We start from the raw sequence: 19,558 nt of genomic DNA on the forward strand, positions 1-19,558 counted from the left end.
ATCCATAAAATACCGTTTGGCACTTTGGGTAATCATGGTCATGCTTGCGCTTTGCCAGCCTGTGCCATTGTTGTTGTGTGGCGAGTATGAAACCTTTGGAGAGAGATACGAACAAAAAAGAACATTGAGAAATAATTAAGAAAGCTCATCCCTATAATGCCAATCACTACATCGGCTAATCACAACTGTAAAGAGGTCTTCAGGTTTCATATTTAATCTCAATATTGATTTTCAAAGAAATCAGCTTTTTGTACCAAACGGACACAAATATTTGGGACACTGGCCCGTGACTGATAGTTTGAACACCCCTGTTCTCATGGAGATAAATGTGCAAACAGCTTGGACAACCAGAAATAGCTTGGGCCCGGCCACTGAAGAAGGTCATTGGCTGAGGGATGATGCTGATGCTGACGCTGATGAGGAGAAGAGAGGGAAGAGGAAGGAAAAACGATGGAGTCAGCACTGCCACGCTGGCAGGACGGACTGGCACCGTGCCAACCCAACAGAGGGGAGGGGGGGGGGGGGAGGGGGCGGGGGGTGAAGAGAGGTCCTCCTGTGTGTTATCAATGCTGGCCAGACACCGCCAGTGAATGCTGGATAATACATGAAAGGGAGGGAGAAGTTAATCTATCTGTTGAACCCCAGCGGCAAGAATACATTCCTGCTATCTCCTGCATCAAATACAAGGCACAAACACAAGCAGGATACAGGAAAAGGGGAGCAGAGCCTTCATCTGGTCAGTGGAGAAGGGCCAGGGTGTGAAGAAAATATGAATAAAAGAAGAACACGGTTCGGAGCGCGGATACGCTCAGGCAGTCATCTGAGAGGGCTTATCAAAGCCCTCTCTAAAAACAGCTTCACACTCGTTCCATTACCCACTCTCTATCCCCCTCTCTCTCTCTGTTAGATTCCACTGTCTCCCTGAACACACAAGATCTGTTCAGTTTAATTCCACCAGTGCACTCAGACAACCGGCTCTCTGTTTCTCCTTCAGTTCCTTCACTCTCCCACACTCTCTCACCCCTCCCTTCTACCCACAACTCCCCCGCCCCCCCTCCATAAACACTCGCCCACAACATAGTGACCTCAGCTGGCAGCTTGCTCATTGGCCTCTCCCGACAGACAAGAGTCTCTGATTGGATGATTTAGGGGAATCCCGGGGAAACCCCTCCCACCCTTTAATTTTCCTAGAAAAACACGAGGATCCTTTTTTCCTCTGTCTTGCCTGTGAGTTGCATCAGACAAAAAAAACAGTTAAATTATCGTTTCCGCTGTGCTGGAGCTCTGTGTCTCTGGATGTGCCTTTGCAGACTACTCCGAATGACTGCTTTTGTCACAAATCTTGGTTTGATTTGATTTGACTCTAGAAAGCCTTTTGTAGGGCTGTGAATAATTATAGATTTCAATTTTGTGCATTTTTGTTTTTAAATTGCAGTTGCATTACTTTTGTAGTTTTGGTGCAGCTTTTAATGCATGTCAAAGCCTTTTGATTTGAATCTCGTCTAGGATTTTTATTCTCTCTTTCTGTGCAAACATTAGAATATGTTCAATAGCCTCAGCTCTGAACACATAAATACTACAGTACATTTTGAGTTGGATCAGCAAAAGCTTAGTGGATTCAGATTCCATAGACCGAAAACACAATTCAGACTCTGTCGTGCAAGGGAAAGGAAACATGCCACTTGCCTGGGGAAAAAGGTGAGTGGCTTCTCAAGATGCCTACAAGAGACCTTTCATGACTCCTGCCCTCTGAAACTGTGCTTCTCTTCATTCTTTCAGAGCAAACATTGTTGCGGATGAGGACAGATGGTGAGTGTTTGATCACTGTTTGATCATTGGCATGTATATTTGTATAATATATTCCTTTTGCATGAAGCGTTGCCTGCGTGATGATTTATTTTCTCCAATAATGCTTGCCTGATGACAATCGGTGTACCACTCGATGTTAAACCTGCACTATGACACCTGCTCATCAAGTTTTCTCAAAACTTGAACATTCTTATACAAATATGCTTGTTTATTTGTTTGCTTTTTCTCTCTAAACCAATTATGGTCTTTGGAGGAAAAAGCGAGGAAATTGACGCAAAAGTAGTGAAGATATATTGTTCGGAGGAGGAGATCCTTTCGTTACGCACCACATTATCTTACCCAACACCTTTCTCTCTGTCTCTCATCACCACAGCTTTCCTTTTCTTTGCCTACTCAATACTCTGTCCTCGCCTCCTCTCCTTTCTGTTAGACCCTCCCATCGTCTCACTGTGTGTCCATCCTCTCCTCTGTCTGTGGCTCCTCTCCTCCCCTCCTCTCCTCAGTCTGTCGGATCGTCCTCTCCTCTCCTCTCCACTCTCTGTCGGTCTCTCCCCTCCTCTTTGTCTCTATCTGTTAGTCCCTTCCCTCCTCTCCTCCTCTCCTTTTGTCTTTAAAACCTTCCTCTCCTCCTCTCCTATCTCTGTTGGTCCCGCTCCCCTCCCCTCTTCCACCTCTCCTCTATCTGTATATATATAAAACCCTTATATCCCCCTCTTCGACTGTTTTACTACACCTTCTTGTCCTCTAGTACTCTTCTATCATCCTAAACAACTAACATCTGTATTTTCCAAATTTCTGTTGATTCGTTTAGAACCGTGCCCCTTATGTTTTGTGTTTACTTTACCGAATTCTCTCTTTTCTGTTAAATGCTTTTTAATAACTCCTGCATTGGTATAAGGAAATTCACATATCCAAAACCATAAAAACTGAAGGATGTTTCGGTCTTGTTCCTCAAGAGAAATATGCGGCAACTATTTAATTAGATATTATGTTGGTGGAAATGAACATTGTATTTTTCTTCCTCCTCCCTTTTTATCCCTTCTCTCCCTCCCTCCATTGATCTCCTCTGTAGCCAAGCCATCTTTGCGTCGGTGGCCGTGTACCTGAAGCACCTCGGGGTGAAGAGCAGGGCTGTGGACAGCAAGAAGTCCAGGGGGGGCTTCTTCAGGAGGCCCCTGGGCAAGGTCAGCGCATTCCTACATTGATCCGAGAAGATCCTAGAACGTCTACATATTTGATCAAATTTTGATCAAAATGTCCTATAGGATCCTTCGGTTTACAGTCGTTACTCGTCTCTCTGGTTATGGATCTCAGACCAACATCCCACAAGGGGTATTTTCTTTGAGAAGTTTGTGTATGTAGAGTATGGGGTCTTCTACTTTAAAAAGCTTGTGTATAGAGACTGAACTCTTCTTCTGCTTCTCCCTTCCCCAGAACAAGAAGGACGAGTCCACCAAAACGAAGCCCAGAGGGGGTTTTCCTAGCATTCCCAGCTGGATCGCTGGTTCCAGTACGTCATTATTCATAAGTGTTGACCTCAAAGACTCCCATCCAAAAGCACACCCAGAAGCTTCCTGCTTCGTCCTTTTTTCTTCAGATAGAAGCTTTAGCCAAACGCAAATCTTTTGTGTTGTATTTTATAACTATCATGCAGTACGATGAAACAAAGCTCAGCTCAACAAAGTCAATAGATAGACCTATAAGGGTGGTCATTCATACGTGTCTGATTTGATATATACTTTAGACTGAGCTGGAGAGCAGAGGATCAGAATTTCCCCTTTTTGGCCATGCAAGCGTAGAGTTATTTTTATTTTATGGCATTTTTTCTCAGATTTCTAGCGTCTATGAAGTAATAATTCACATTGCGGTGACTGAAATAATGTACTGTTGGTCATATGAGTTCTCCCCTCAAGTCAATGACAGTCGATTTAAAAATGATCCAATAGTTATGACCCTTACACTGTGTATAGGGGGTCGGGGGTCGGCTTAGCTCAGGAGGTAGAGCAGTTGTCTTGCAACCGAAAGGTTGCAAGACATTGTGTTGATGGAGTGTTGATGTGTCCCGGAGCGAGACACTTGACCCTAACTGCTCCTGACGAGCTGGCTGTCGCCTTTCATGGTTGACTCTGCCGTTGGTGTGTCAATGTGTGTATTAATCGATGTAAGTCACTTTGGATAAAAGCGTCTGCTAAATGCCCTTATTGTAATTGTATAGGGTTGCCATTGTTTGAATTACAGTGTGTGTGTGTATGAACTGACGGCAAACATGACAGAGCTGTCTGTATATGTATATCTATATATAGATATACATAAACACGACATGTTCAGAGACCACATGAGAACTGTCTGTCCTCCGTTCTTTCCTCCTGCAGACGAGGTCAAACCTAGGCCGGAAACTGAAGGTACAAAACCGTCCCTAGATGTTACCCCCTTTGCACCTGATCTCTAGAACGGTCCCCCCGTACTAATCAGCCGCTGTGCATGTCTGCATGAACCAAATCAGAGGAGCACAGAATGGGGTGCTCGTGTGGTGGGGGATTCCTCTAGCTCCCTCGCCTTCCTCTGAGTTTTTTTTGTGGTGGATTGTGTTTGATTCGTTGGGTGATGTGGTGAAACTGACGATAGAGACACGCACATACAGCACTCCCAAAACATTTACTTTCCCAAAGATTTGGATGTTCCCGTGCCACCTTCACTAACCTGCCTGTTTTCATCCCAGCAACCCTGTTTGCATCAAACTCAGTTTCCTTCAAACTCCCCCTACTTACCTCTTTCTCACCATCTTGTCTGTACCTGTGAATGAAGTCACTGAGGCCTCCATTGTGCCCTCTCTCTGTATTTCTCTCCCTTTCTGACTGTCTCTCTGTCTTTCCTTCTATCTTTCTGCCTTTCTTTCTTCCTCCATTTCATCCTTTCCTTCCTCCTTACCTCCCTCTCTCCTCCCTCATAGCGGATAAAGATAAGCCTGCAGCCCAGGAGCGTAAGAACAGCCAGTTTCTGCCCCCCAGGGGGGACCCCCTCCCCCTCCCCTTCCCCAGCAGGAAGTCCTGCTCCGTTGGGGGGGGCTCCTCCTCCTCCCAGCCCGCCCTGGAGATCAGCGAGTGCTCAGGGCTCAGCTCCAGCACCGCCAGCAGCCCAGACGGCCACAGCGAAGGTGGGTCCCTCTCTCTCTCTCTCATCACCCACAGCCCTCCCCCGCCTGGGTGGGGGAGACTCGTCTACTGATCGACTTGAATTCTTTGATTTAGTGAAACAATTAAACTGCATTCACTTTGTGACCCAAAAGTGGAGACAATGTGGAAAAAGACATGCAACATTTCAGTTCCATGGTTTCAGATCCACACATTTCGTTGTTTGTGGTTATAGCTATGTATTTTAAGGAGGTATTCTGAAGATATGTCCTACAATGAGTCAATTATAATCTAACCTATGCAAAATACACAGATAGTTTGTGCATTCTTAGCATTTATTCTTAATAATATGAAAAGCAATTAATAAAGAAGCTATTAAAATAGCCACTCTGGTCATAAGCCAGAGCAACAAGTATGACAAGAACACACTGACAGTAGACCTGTCTAATATCGACCATTATGAATCAGTAGTGCAGTTGTATCCATTAATTATTGTATTTATCATTCTTCACTCTCACTGTCTCTTTTTCAGGTCTACCCAGCAACCGCTTAGAACCCCCGCCTTCCAGTGACGGGGGCGATGTGTCCCCAATCAGTCTGGGGGGCCTCTCCACTGGGGAGCCCTTCTCCCCCTGTGAGACCACCACAGAGGAAAACATGGAGAAAGAAAGGTGAGGGACAAATGACCAGAGAAGGAGACTTCTAGAGTGAGATTCTAGCTGTTGACTACATAAAAAACATTTTAAGGCAAATCAGAAGGGTGTATGGGGAAAAAATTATTATAGATATACTGTGTAATCGATATACAGTACTGCATTACTCAAGACGATACTGCTGAATGGACCAGGATGCAACTGGTGGGTAATGCAATCAGTTTGAGCTTAGGTTGCTAACGCTAGGGTAAAGATGCGGGTTCAGTTCCAGGGGTAAATGTAACACTAGGGCCAAAGATACGGTTTAGTCCAGTTATAAGGCTAACGCTAGCTATGGCAACGTGTGTGTGCCTGGTGCTAAATGCTGCGGGAGCGTGGTAAAACTCCTCCAGTGCGCTGTATTGCCATGTGCTAGCTGTTGTCTCGCCTCCTGCTACCAACCTAACAACGAAATGCCAGCGGTCCTGGAGACGTTGGAGAGCCTCCCTCCTTGGAGACAGACCCTAGCCACGTGGGAGCACAGCCTTCCCCTCCATCTCTTCGGCTTCCCGGTCCCTAGTTCCTTCTCCCTCCCTCCCTCCCTCCCTCCCTCCCTCTCTTCAGCATGCCACATTTCCTCTTCTTCCTCCGGTGTTGTCCTCTTCATCGAAGCGTCTCAGTGTGTGCGTCCTGTTGTGCTTCCCATGTCTCTTACCATAGAGCTTTGTGCCATTTGTCTGTTGCCTGTTGGCGTCATCTGTCTGGTTGTGAAATGCTTTAAAGACCTGTAGACGGAAGTGCAGAATTCTATGAATGAACATTGGAATGCTCCATTTAAATCTAAACCTCAGTATTATAATGTTTTTTGTCTGTGGTTTTATCGCCTGGTTTGCAGAAATACTGCATTTTATAGGTTTATATTCTTTAAGTTTCAACTGTTAAGTCAAGAGTTTTAGGAAGTATATAATGATATTGAATAGAAGTGAAAATGCCTGATACGAATCCGACAACAAATAAATGTTATCCTTGCCTATCTTCTATTAGTGATTAGCAGGACTAATGAGACATACGTCTTTATTGTGGCTAACTGTTCAATGTGCTTTCGTGTGCGCAAAAGCAGCAGTGTGTTCAGCACCACCAGGGCCTGTCCCAGGTCCTTTTGTCTGGGCGACCGCCACAGTGGGTGTGTGGTCAGTCACGTGCCGCGCCAGGGGCTTTAAGCATTGTAGTCGGTTGGCTGCAGATCGCAATGTGCACTGGCATGTCGGACTCATGTTAGCTTGGTGTGTGAAGTCGGGATCCTTTCCTTTCGGTTGTGTAACTTTCTGATGTCCCGTGTTTTTGCAGACAGAAGACAAGGTGGGTCAGCGCACCTTGACGGTGGCATGGACGCACTTTGGTTCTTCTCGCACTGATCACTCACAGACACACACACACGCACACACACGCGCTGCATGGCTAAGTATTATTCACTTGGTGCTATTGTAAGGTTGCTATGAGATCATGAGTGGCTGTATTGTTGTGTCTGGAGAATTTACGTAGTCGTCAGTATTTGTAGTAGGTTTCGAGTAGGTATTTGAAAATATAGACGCTACAAAGTCGTGAACAAAATGTCTCCACTGATGTCTTCTTAATGTAGACTGTCAGGGAAAGGTTCAGTGATACATTTCATGTTTGTGTGGTTTATATCTGTTGAATCCATATTTTCCAAACAATGTGCATGTCATAATCCATGCATACCAACTCATCTTTCATTCTGTCTTCCTCTTCCTGATGGATTTTCTTTCCCCATTCTATTTTTACTTTCCTTAATTTTTCCACTATTTCTCTTCCCTCGGTTGTTGTTTGACATCCTGGTGCCTCTCACGCTTCCTCTCCTCGTCATCCTCCTGTCGTTCTGTTCCTTCCTTCCCCTGCCTCTCATCTCTTCTTTACCTTTCATCAATCCTGTTCTGTCGGCCCTCCTTGCCTCCATTTCCTCTTTCTTTATTTTCTACTCTCTCCTCCCCCCTCCCTCCCTCCCTCCCTCCCTCCCTCCCTCCCTCCCTCCTCGGCCGCCGTAGGAAAGTGGCACGCAGCGAGAGCGCCCGTGTGGACCGCCACTCCTCCCGGCGCCGCGGCTCCTCCCGGGGCAAACAGTCCCGTTCCCGTAGCGACGTGGACCTCCAGCCTCCCAACATGAGCGCCTCACCTCTCTCGCTCACACCCCAACACCCATCGGCCCATCACCTGTAAGGCCGACACGGGCAACAGCCTCTGAGACAGAGAGAGAAAGAGAGAGAGAGAGGGAGGCACTGGGGAACTCTCCTCCAGCCTGTTGAAATGTCAAATGCATTGATATCAGAAAGAGGAAATGACAACGTGAAATATGTCAGATCGCAAGGTGGACAAGGTTGACGATTCGCAACCTGACCATCAATTTGACATTTGCTGAACATATAATGTACCTTTTCCTTGTTTTTCAAGATACTGCAGTTTTCTCTAAGTTGAAAAAGTTGACAGCCTCACAATCGACTTGACATTTGTTCTGCATAGGATCATCATTGATCTTTCTCTTGCTCTTGCCAAACTGCAATTGTTAAGGCTTCAGTTTGGTGCAGTTTAAAGCTTTCATTTCAAACTCAATTAACGGACAGGCCGGGTAGGTTGATCATTTGATCATTTAACAACAAGTGTGTAGGACTGTTTCACTGTCTGTTTACGCCGACTGACTATTGACCAGCACAGAGACAAACCGTCCATCTTTCGATCAAATCCCTTTGGTGTTTATATTATGGTAGTCGACCTTTGGTTAACTAAGGAGCAGTCTGGGATTGATTCAGGTCATTATTGACATGTTGGCTAAGCGTCGACGGCCACACAATCGTTACGCGTGTCGACACCATAGTTTCAAACATTGGTTGAATGTTTTCCCTTGCGGTGCGCTAGTATGGACGGGCCCCCCCAGTTTCCGGACGGCACCACCCCCCCCAGCCCCTCCCCCCAGCCGGAGGAGATGGAGCCACGTCTGGTGGAGCTGGAGCAGGACCCCGCTAACTGGCGGGAGCTGGCCGACCGCAACGCCCTGGCTAACCTCAGCAAGAAGGAGACCAAGAGGCAGGAGGTCATCAACGGTAGGGAGCGAGAGGACGTTCAAATAAAATGTACAAACGCAAAGTACATCGCTGTCATTTATTAATTCCAAATGGGAAACGATAGCCTGACATCAGCAGACCAATCCGCTAATGCTTAATATCCTTGAACCTCTCAGTTCATTGTCAATTTCCTAGAGGCGTTATCAACATGCCGAGACCAAAATGCCTCAAGACGCAATTGGATATACCTAATACCAATCAGAGCATAGAAACGTTTGACACATCAGGGCCAACCATCTTGGTTTTTAATGTAAATACCTGTCTTCTTCCCCTTAACCGCTCTCTATTTCTCCTCTCCTCCCTTTTGTTCTCTCTCCCACCCCTTCCCTCTCCCTTGTACCTCCTTTTCTCTTTTGTTATTCTCTCTGTCTCTCCGTGTATTTGTGTGTGTACATGTATAAATATATATAATATACACATGCACACACACACACTCAGAGTTGTATACGACTGAGCATGCTCACTACCGCATGCTGACGGTGCTCCAGACGGTCTTCTCCAAGCCCCTGGAGAGGGAGGAGATCCTCACCGGCCCAGAGCTGGCCACCATCTTCCCCAGCCTGGAGGAGATCTTGGAGATGCACTGTGAGTACTCCACCGCCCCCCCCCCTGTGTTCATTAGTCACTTTGGATAGAGATATCTGCTAAATGACTATATAGTTAGTACATACAATAGCAGTTGTGACAAAGGAATAACATTGAGGGTGTTTCAGTTAAAGATTGTGATATTGTGTGTGTGTGTGTGTGTGTGTGTGTGTGTGTGTGTGTGTGTGTGTGTGTGTGTGTGTGTGTGTGTGTGTGTGAACACAGACACCTTCCATGAGAACCTGAAGGCGCTGCGTGAGGAGGATGAGTTCATCGTGAAGAACATCGGCGCCACGCTGCTCAACAGAGTGAGTCTCCACGTGTCTTCTGTTCCTCTCTTCACGTTCCTTCAGCTCCTGCAGCCTCACACAAGCACTGTTTCCCTGTACCATCCACATATACTGGGGCAGGACCTCAGGGTAGCATTTGGAACAGTGAAGTGTAGTGGCTATGGACCAGTAGGTTTTAAATCTATGTATCTATATTTATTTATGATCATTTATTTATAGCTACCAGTCTATAACGGCCCAAATAGTCAAGTGTTTTTGGGACACTCAAAGGCTGCTTTAACTGTCTTTCGCACACTTTATTTTGGTTGTTTCGGTGCAAATCATTTCCTCATAGTTTGTATTCTTATTCTCCTGTTGGCTTTTCATGCTTAACCGCCTAATGGTGAAGACGATATTCCAATCGACAATCAATAAAACTAGCATCAGAGATGAAGACCTCAAGGGGGAGGGATTGTTTCACTCATTAGAATGTGTTATGGATTCACCAGTGAATACCTTTCCAAAGAATTGTGCATTTTTCTATATTTGTTTGTACTTTCTGATTTATTTCCTTATCCCACCCAATCCAAGCCAAACCTCTGGTCTCTCTGGTAACTCTGCCTCCTGTCTGTAGTTCGGGGGTCCGGAGGGGGAGTGGTTCCAGAAGCTGACAGCCCGGTTCTGCAGCCACCAGTCCTGGGCCCTAGAACAGATCAAGAGCCGGCAGAAGAAAGACGCCCGCTTCAATGCCTTCATCCTGGTACAGGAGACGTTGCACCTGCTGCACACACACACACACACACACACACACACACACACACACACACACACACACACACACACACACACACACACACACACACACACACACACACACACACACACACACACACACACACACACACACACACAACGCACACTCTCAGGGATCCACTAAGCTCAGGCTGGGACTCTCTTATCAACGCACTTGAGTATGTTCTAGTGATAAGCCGATATTGTGTTGTTATTGATGGCACATGATATTTATGGAGATATTACAGAACTTCTAATAACTGCAAAGGTGTACTGGTATGCATGGTATATATATTTGCCTCTGTGTTTTTAATGTGTCTGGAGTGAGTCTGTATAATGTGTGTTATGTGTCTGTAATTGAGTGAAAAGTGAAAGTGAGTGCCTTTAAACTGCCTGTAACGTGTGTTTAATGTATCTTTTAACGTTCATGTGAGGTTGGTTTAATGCGTGTTACGTGGGTGCCTTTTTAAAGGGTCTGGGATGCGTGTGTTTACTGTGTGTGGATCGCAGGAGGCGGAGAGCAAGCCCCAGTGCCGCAGGCTGCAGCTGAAGGACATCATCCCCACCGAGATGCAGAGGCTGACCAAGTACCCTCTGCTGCTGGAGAACATTGCCAAGAGCACCGGTACGGCCTCATGTCAGCCAATCAGCTCCTTTTAACAACAGAAACAGTGTAAACCAGGCCTGGAACCGGGGTGTAGTCCACGCAATACGACGGTATACACTGTATACCCGCTCTACAAGCGCGACGATGTCTGTGTACCCTCCTGAAAGACTTTTGATAATGGACAGAATTCTCTTTTTTGCAAATACCAGGCCGAAAGACGTGACCGTAAACTGACTTATCCCAGTATACACACTAAAATACAGTACACTACACCGACCGCAGAGGGACGGCATCCCCCATGTTTTTAGCGAGTTACCGGACCCCCTCCCCTCGCCTATGTCTCTCTCCATAGAGGACCAGGAGGAGAAGGACAAGATCCTGCAGAGTGCAGAGTGCTGCAGGAAGATCCTCAACCACGTCAACGACGAGGTCAAGTACATGGAGAACCTGCTGGTGAGGAACACGGGCGACCCCGCAGAGGGGCGGCCCTTGCAGCAGCGATTCACTGGGCATTCAGCCGTCGACAACTATACGTTTCCTCATGTTGTAAACTCATTCGGTCACTCTCTCACTCTCCCCCTCTTCTCCCTGTCTCTGTCTCTCCTCTGTTCTCTCTCTCTCACTCTCCCCCCTTCTCCCTGTATCTGTCTCTCCTCTGTTCTCTCTCTCTCCCCCCTTCTCCCTGTATCTGTCTCTCCTCTGTTCTCTCTCTCTCCCCCCTTCTCCCTGTATCTGTCTCTCCTCTGTTCTCTCTCTCTCCCCCCTTCTCCCTGTACCTGTCTCTCCTCTGTTCTCTCTCTCTCCCCCTCCAGAACCTGAAGGACTACCAGCGGCGCTTGGACACGTCCGGGCTCAAACCCAGTACCGATTTGTACACAGAGTACAAGGTAAGGTCTCCTGGAAATACCAGCTTGTTACTCGCTCGCCATACTGCCTCTTACTGCCTGACCCTCAGCTCTGTTAGGGATGAGCTCCAGCTACAGTCGCTCATAACCATGTTTCTTTCTCCATCTTCTCCCAGAACATTGACCTGACCCTGAAAAATATGATCTATGAAGGTCCCCTCACTTGGAAGGTCACAAAGGAGAAAGCTATCGGTATGAGAGATGCATAAATGAAATGACGTGTCATGAGATCCATGTGCTACAGGATCATACAGTCGTAACTATGCAGCAGCATCAAGCAACAGTTGGATTGACATTCCACCTGCCACATTTTGTTCTTTAACCATTCATATATTTTCACTACAGCCTTCACTTTTGTTCAGAATTTTGAGAGAGAAGATGATGGTGGATAGTGGATAGATGGAAAGTGGATAGGCCCAGGACTCTATTTGTTATTATGATTATTCTAATGATTTCCGCTGTGTAACCTTTGAACCTTTGACCCCCGCGGTGTCTCAGAGGTGCAGTGCGTTCTGCTGGGCGACCTGCTGGTGCTGCTGCAGAGGCAGGACGACAAGATGGTGCTCAAGTGCCAGAGCAAGAGCAACGTGGCGGTGCAGGAGGGCAAGCAGATGCTCAGCCCCATCATCAAGCTCAACTCCGTGTTCCTCAGGGAGGTGGCCACAGGTGGGGCTGAGCACACGCACAAGCACACGCACAAACACACTTATGCACACACACACTTATGCGCACACACACACACACACACACACTTTTGCACAAACACACTTTTGCACACACACACACTTATGCACACACACACACACTTATGCACACACACAAACTTATGCACACACACACTTATGCACACACACACACAAACGCACACATAAACAACTGCATACACATAAGCACATTCACAAACACACATACATGTGCGCACACACATAGTATACATATGTGCACAAACTCACCCACATACTCACCCCACCACTTACTGTACCAAGTGGTAGGTTGACCTATCCATCATCCATCTGTGTGGACTCTCCCACTACAGGCCTAAACAGGTAGATTGTGGAAGACTGATAATGGTTAATCAACACCTGGTTGTGGTGGGACCTATGCTATTCAACTCTTATACATAGCCCTCTGTTGGTCCACTGACGTGTGTGTGTGTGTGTGTGTGTCTGTCTCTGGCAGACCGCAAGGCCTTCTACGTCATCTTCACATGGGACAGCGGTGCTCAGATCTACGAGCTGGTGGCCCAGTCCTCCGGAGAGAGGAACACGTGAGGCCTTTTAGAAATACCTGGAGTGTCCAAATTAGGATGTTTGCGTGAACAATACATCTCACAAAATGATCATTAAATAATAATCAACGATATCTCTCTATCACCGTGTGTGTGTGTGTGTGTGTCTCCAGCTGGACAGAAGCAATCAAGAAAGCGGTGGATGATCTGAAGCAGAGTGGGCCCGCGGTGGGGGGGCCGTTGTCCCCGGTAGGCGGGCGTCCCCCGTAAGTCTTTTTCCGCTGATTAAGTCAAAATCTAACCACGTTATAGATGAGATGAACTCCTATTTAATGACTGTTGGTAACTGTTTTATAAGAAGAAGAAACCCCTCCTGGAATATTGCGTGATTGGAAAATAACGTACTTCTGTGGTGGTCCGCAAACTTTGCTTGGCATGGCCGTAGCACCACCCTCGCCCACATTATACTACAATCACAGGACCCCCGTCATGGGGTTGTTCCGTACTTGTTCACCTAGCCGCCTTATGGGTGAGGAAGCACTCTAGAATCCCACGACCCCTTATCCACTACTAGTCGTCATGGTTTCCCCTAAGATCCTAGAAAGGTTTAACCTGCCTCCCTAGCCAATAAGGCGACTAGGTCAATATGGTATACAGTGAGGGTTTACACAGCAACAGACTCATAATTCACTCTTTCATACTGACTTTTTTGACTCTGAACACCCCCCCCCCCCCCCCCCCATCTCTCTTTTCTTAGGCACTTGGTCCCTTTGAGTCCAACCCTAAATGGCAATTTCAAAAGCAGCATAGGTAAGAGAAGGACTATCTTTAACTCATCTGTACATTTCATTTCATTCTTTTTTTTACATTATATTTGATATGCAGATATTATTATTATTATATTATTTTGTTGTATATATTGTTTATGTGCAAATGTTATTATTATTTGCATTCATTTCTAGTATTGGAAATTTGCTGTTTATTGCTTTATATTAATATTTTAACTCTTTATAATATGTTTGTACACAATAAAGCTTCTTCATAAAACTATATAATATTGATCTATCTTTTTATGCCTGAGCTCAATGCTGTCTATGTCAATTTCATTTGATTCTAATGTCATCCATCTGCAGTGCAGGATAATGACAGCCTCACAGAAGACAAGTCTCCATACCCTCAGCATTCTGTGATGTATTACCTGTCAGAGAAAGGCTTTGACCTGTTCGCTACCCCCACCAGTGAACAGGACAAGGTGGCCCAAAATGCTCTTGATGATGGTAACATTTTATTTTCTTCTCCTTTCTTTTCGATTGCCTTTTATCTATTGCGACACTAAAGCTGATTGGCATCCTGTCCTCCAACAGTCACAGGTCTGAAAAGGCTATTGGTCAGCAGCATCAGCCTTTCAGAGGACTCTATGCCAGAAGAGGAAAATGGCAAGGATGATGGGGGGTCAGAGAAGCTAGAGGACTGCACAGACGGCTCTAAGTCACCAGGTACATGACCCCGCCTGCTTCCTAAAAGAGATGGGTTCTGTTTTGTCAAAGGGATGGGGCCGCCACTCCCTCGTGTTCCCCAGGGGTATGGTTATGGTGTGTTTGTGGGAATGGGACCTGCTTACCTCTTCTGTCACCGTCACTCTCTGTGTGTGTGTGTGTGTGTGTGTGTGTGTGTGTGTGTGTGTGTGTGTGTGTGTGTGTGTGTGTGTGTGTGTGTGTGTGTGTGTGTGTGTGTGTGTGTGTCTGTGGGAGATCTGATCCTAATTTACCACGGAGATCCTAAAATAAACTGTTCAAATATATATGCATGCTGTATAATGTGGACAAAAGGGAGGATAGTACAAAACGTATTGTTTTTTTACCCTTTTTTATTTATTTTTTATCTAGCAACGGCACACCCAATAATGATCAGCTATGTCGTGTTGTCATATCTGACCACCTCGCACCATAAGTCACCCGCCCTCTTCCATCCACAGAGGACGGAGGCCCCATAGCGGGGGCCTCGCAGGTGGAGGATGGCCCGGGAGGAGCCGGGTCTGGAGGAGCCAAGGGAGTGGAGGAGGGGGGCATCAGTGCACCCCTGGTGCTTTCCAAGGAGAGGGTGGAGGAGGTGTACAGCCGCCTCCAGGGTCTGGAGGAGAATCTGAGGAGACTACAGGTGTGTGTGTGTGTGCGTGTGCGTGTGCGTGTGTGTGAACAATTAAGATGAATGGAGAACTCGAGTGAAACCAATTACAAATGTTGTGACATTGAATGGCGACATTAAATAGAGGAGTATGTATTTACAAGACCTTAAATCCGCCCGTGGGTCTAGCGTGACATGTAGGGAGACAGCATCAGGAGGCAGAGCTAAAGATGGCCGACCTAACAGGTAGAGGATGACGAGAGGTGGGCTGAAGCGAGACGCGCTGAGGGGCGTCTCAATCCCCAGTCCCCTCTCTCCTGGGAGAATTATTGAAGTACGGGACCAGGCAGGCTATACTTTGGACAGATGAGCCGAAAATAGCAGCAAAGAGAAACAAGCGAACAGAGGAAAACCACTTAACCACCGCTGGTACCGGCGGCCTGAAAATTGCTTTGTGAAATTGGACTTCTCTGACAATGGCCATTATGTTCACTATTGCAATTTTGTGTGTGTGTGTCTGTGTGTGTGTGTGTGCGCTCGCGCCTTACACGTTGTGATGTGTGTTTTGTAGACCATGGAAGAGGCACACCATAAGCTGCTGATGGCCTTGTCAATGTTCTCCCTGGAGGGAGGAAACTTCCAGTGAGAAGCAACGCACCTGTCAGCCAGGTGAGAGCACTACTAACCCTCCTAAATAACAGCTAGTAAGGGTGTGGATAAACACCCCTCATTCACAGCTAGTGTGGGTGTGGATATACACCCCTCACTCACAGCTAGTGTGGGTGTGGATAAACACCCCTCACTAACAGCTAGTGTGGGTGTGGATAAACACCCCTCACTCACAGCTAGTGTGGGTGTTGATATACACCCCTCATTCACAGCTAATGTGGGTGTGGATACACACATTTTAACCTATCCTATCTGTGATAACTGTGGCTATGGGGACAGACTCATTATTTAGCAAAATAGCCACCTCATACCTGCTCATAAATGTATTACAATTCACTGTTGGTCGCATTGGATGTGTGTGTCTGCTAAATTATTTTATAAAAGTAGTCAACGTTGTTTCTCCTCTTCAGAAATTGCTGTAGGTGCCTGATTGAAGTGCACGATTGACTATTGGAGGACGGTCTGGAAACACTCAATGGTCGCGTACAAAACTGCTGCTGTTTGGGATGTGGAAGGTCGACGCCCAACCAGGAAGTTCACGCAAGACAGGATGGGGGAGGGGCTTTGTCTGCAGTGCACTGCTTGAGTGGTGAAGCAGGGAAGGGGTGTGTGTGTGTGTGTGTGTGTGTGTGTGTGTGTGTGTGTGTGTGTGTGTGTGTGTGTGTGTGTGTGTGTGTGTGTGTGTGTGTGTGTGTGTGTGTGTGTGTGTGTGTGTGTGTGTGTGTAAAAGGAAGATGAAGTGAGGGAGGACAGTTTTATGAACAGTTTTCAAAAAATGTTTAGCGATTTTGCTGTGCGATGGATGCTGCATAATAAAGTGTGTGGAGAGTTGCTATGAGACACATACACACCAGACACAAACACATGGACAAACAATGAACATAGAATTATGTTGTGTAAGAGAATGAATCTTAAGTTTCTTTTAGCATTGTAGTTTTCGGTTTCAATAATGCTTAGTGCCACAGTGTTGCAGAATTGAAAACAAATCCAGAAATCGTTTTGGTAAAACCAAGCTCTAAACCTAAGGTTTGAAGCTTTTGCATGCTGAATCATGTTAGAAAAAAAACCTTCCTGTTACACTGTTAAATACCCATACTTAACCATGTATAGAGCACAGATTAGAATGAAGGGTGTGCATGCGGACTATTTTGGAGTGGAGTTACTGTTGTAATTTAGATTGGATTATGAACAAATAACAGAATCTGCATAAAAGAAGATATATATACATGCATACATACATACGCACACATAGTATCATGATAGCTGTTTGATCTTCTTATGATCGCTGCCATTATTTATTCCTTTGGGTCCTTTCAGGGTTTCTGCTGCTTCTCTGGGAAACTTACAGCACGAGGGGTTGGGGTCAAAGCATAAGAAGTTCAGATCCCGAAGGTAGATTCAAGTTGCGCTGCAGTGATAAAGCATGGCATCTGAAAGCCTTCCTGCCTCGTTTGAAGTATTGAATGCAAAATACAGACATTTTGAAAGCGAAGACACGCACATAGACGAGCATAAAGACACATACACAAGACCCAGTGCCAAAGCAATGCTCACAGGGGAGAGCAGATTATTTGGGTTTTTTATTTTTCGCTTGCCTTCTGATTGTAATGTCTGACACACACACACACACACACACACACGACATTAGGTTGAGTTAAATTTTTTGATTGTATTATATGCTGTTGAGTATGTTATTAGTCAAATATTATATTATATTCGATAGTAGCAATGTTTTTTTTGTATCAAATTTGACCTTTTTTCAAGAGCTGATTGTAATTATTCTTGATTTACTTTTTTGGACTGGTGGATTTGAACTGTGGTGAGGCGCACAGGACCAAAGACAAAAACGCTGTACCGCTAGATCCTCATGCTATTTAATGCAATTATGACAACGCTTTTACGCATTACTGGCACATGAACGTTTGCTGGGTTGAGATGGATGTACAGGCAGGTCGGCAGTTGGGAGGCGTCATTAGCTTATTCTTGTTAATCCCTTGTACATGCTCATTCCATTCATCCCATACTGCCGTGTTTTATGAATTTCCAGTAATAGTTACAGTATAGGTGATTAAAAGGATGTATATTTTATAATTATTGAAGCTATACTTCCCCCAAAGAATTTGCCTCTTATACGCATATGAGAATGAACCGGACAGCATTCAACAAATGCACTGGTTTTCTTGGGGACAAAAACACCATGGTCTACAAGTAAGACTGAAGGTTTGCTTCGGTCTCCACGGGACCAAGACAGTACTACAGTGCTTCTGCCAGTCAGTCATTGCCATGACCATACTGAACTTGAGTGAAACCAATTGCAAACAACCACCAAGCACAACAAGGGCACATATATAGTCAAATGAAGTTTGTAGCCAGGGCCAACGCAGACCTACTTGGTACACATTCTCACAAGTACTGTAATGACGGTGATCTCTGATATGCACCCTCCTCATGTGTAGCCACCAAACTGTAGCCATCTCCGCCCTCATCCAACCGCACCATTTTTTTTCTTTTTTTTTTTTAACCGCCACATCTTCTACTCGGAACTCCGAACTTTTGTGCTAGGTAGCCCACCAGAAGACCTCTTAGGCCCCGGTTTCCCTTTAGACGGGTGAGGGACCAGTAAGACTATGAGACACACACACACACACACACACACACACACACACACACACACACACACACACACACACACACACACACACACACACTCTGAGGTAACCAGGTCACAGAGTGGGTTTGGTTATTGTTATTTGTATGTTTGTTTTGTTTTTTTAAGCCTTAATCTAACTATGCCTATGAGAGAGAAAGGATTGTTCATGGAGTTTTTTATGGGGGGTTTGCAATACGCTGAAGTGGTGCCAAACCCATATGCCAAATTGAGTAAGCATCCAGTTGGCCAATAGGATGAGGCTAAAGAAATAATCCGGCCCGCAGGTATTTATCCTCCATTGGTTTGCATTCATCAGCAGTGGATAACCGCCTTACACCATCTTACAGTAATACCTTGTCAAACACGCTCGCGCAGGGAGAATGACTACATCTCCGTCTATCAGTCTCTCTGTGCTTATACCTGATGTATCCTGTATTCCAATGGATAGATGTTTAGAACATTTATTATATATTTTGGTGCCTTATGACGGCCTGGCTGCTGTTCCCCCAAAAGATGGTTCTCCACAAACAAATGCACGTTTTATAAGCCCTCAGATTGATGAATTCTTGGGAATGGTTTTCCCATCAGATAAAAAGTTGGTCTCCTCGATGCTGTTTATATTCACCTTCAGGATCACAAAAGGATTTGTACTGATCTCGTCTTCAGACAAGGATCCATCACGCTGTTAATAAAAAGTCTAAATGCAAGAACATATATATATATATATATTGTGTATTTGGGTTTGGATTTTTCTCTTGTAAGAGGGTTTTAATGTATGCTTAAGAACCATTGTGGTACGTTCTTTCTTATTTCTTTTCCTTTTTTTTAAATAAATTGGGGGAAATTAAATCAATCGTTGTTTGTTGCTTTGTATGGGTGTCATCTTTTTTAAGTTCTGCATGGAGGCTGAATTTATATTATTCACATAAGTTGAGATAATATCTTGCGACCCATCTTGACAATAAGCATTGCTGACCTTTGTAATTTTTGCAGAAGATGTGGTTATTCTGTTAGATACACTTT

The 19,558-nt window shown here is 45.6% G+C and overlaps 1 protein-coding gene across 8 annotated transcripts in view; it reads left to right on the forward strand.

Moving 5' to 3' along the window:
• Positions 1-19,388, forward strand: part of arhgef1 (Rho guanine nucleotide exchange factor (GEF) 1) — a 38,063-nt gene extending 18,675 nt beyond the window's left edge. For 4 of the 8 annotated variants that reach the window (XM_030370344.1, XM_030370348.1, XM_030370347.1 and 1 more), the window contains 25 exons: positions 1,780-1,809; positions 2,882-2,993; positions 3,244-3,319; positions 4,182-4,211; positions 4,760-4,963; positions 5,473-5,611; positions 6,920-6,931; positions 7,636-7,803; positions 8,501-8,685; positions 9,145-9,291; positions 9,517-9,599; positions 10,195-10,320; positions 10,863-10,977; positions 11,312-11,412; positions 11,772-11,846; positions 11,981-12,056; positions 12,363-12,530; positions 13,044-13,131; positions 13,266-13,358; positions 13,850-13,902; positions 14,226-14,369; positions 14,457-14,588; positions 15,068-15,249; positions 15,788-15,885; positions 16,296-19,388. In XM_030370344.1, the coding sequence (XP_030226204.1) occupies positions 1,780-1,809; positions 2,882-2,993; positions 3,244-3,319; positions 4,182-4,211; positions 4,760-4,963; positions 5,473-5,611; positions 6,920-6,931; positions 7,636-7,803; positions 8,501-8,685; positions 9,145-9,291; positions 9,517-9,599; positions 10,195-10,320; positions 10,863-10,977; positions 11,312-11,412; positions 11,772-11,846; positions 11,981-12,056; positions 12,363-12,530; positions 13,044-13,131; positions 13,266-13,358; positions 13,850-13,902; positions 14,226-14,369; positions 14,457-14,588; positions 15,068-15,249; positions 15,788-15,862 (2,614 nt within the window). In that variant the 3' untranslated portion in view covers positions 15,863-15,885; positions 16,296-19,388. Of the gene's footprint in view, positions 1-1,412; positions 1,699-1,779; positions 1,810-2,881; positions 2,994-3,243; positions 3,320-4,181; positions 4,212-4,759; positions 4,964-5,472; positions 5,612-6,919; positions 6,932-7,635; positions 7,804-8,500; positions 8,686-9,144; positions 9,292-9,516; positions 9,600-10,194; positions 10,321-10,862; positions 10,978-11,311; positions 11,413-11,771; positions 11,847-11,980; positions 12,057-12,362; positions 12,531-13,043; positions 13,132-13,265; positions 13,359-13,849; positions 13,903-14,225; positions 14,370-14,456; positions 14,589-15,067; positions 15,250-15,787; positions 15,886-16,295 lie in introns of those variants that run through there. The other 4 variants (XM_030370351.1, XM_030370345.1, XM_030370346.1 and 1 more) reach the window with 4 other exon arrangements.
• The last annotated feature ends 170 nt before the right edge of the window (positions 19,389-19,558 follow it).

This window comes from Gadus morhua, chromosome 11 (genome assembly GCF_902167405.1).
Source record: "Gadus morhua chromosome 11, gadMor3.0, whole genome shotgun sequence".
NCBI classification, from domain to species: Eukaryota; Metazoa; Chordata; class Actinopteri; order Gadiformes; family Gadidae; genus Gadus; species Gadus morhua.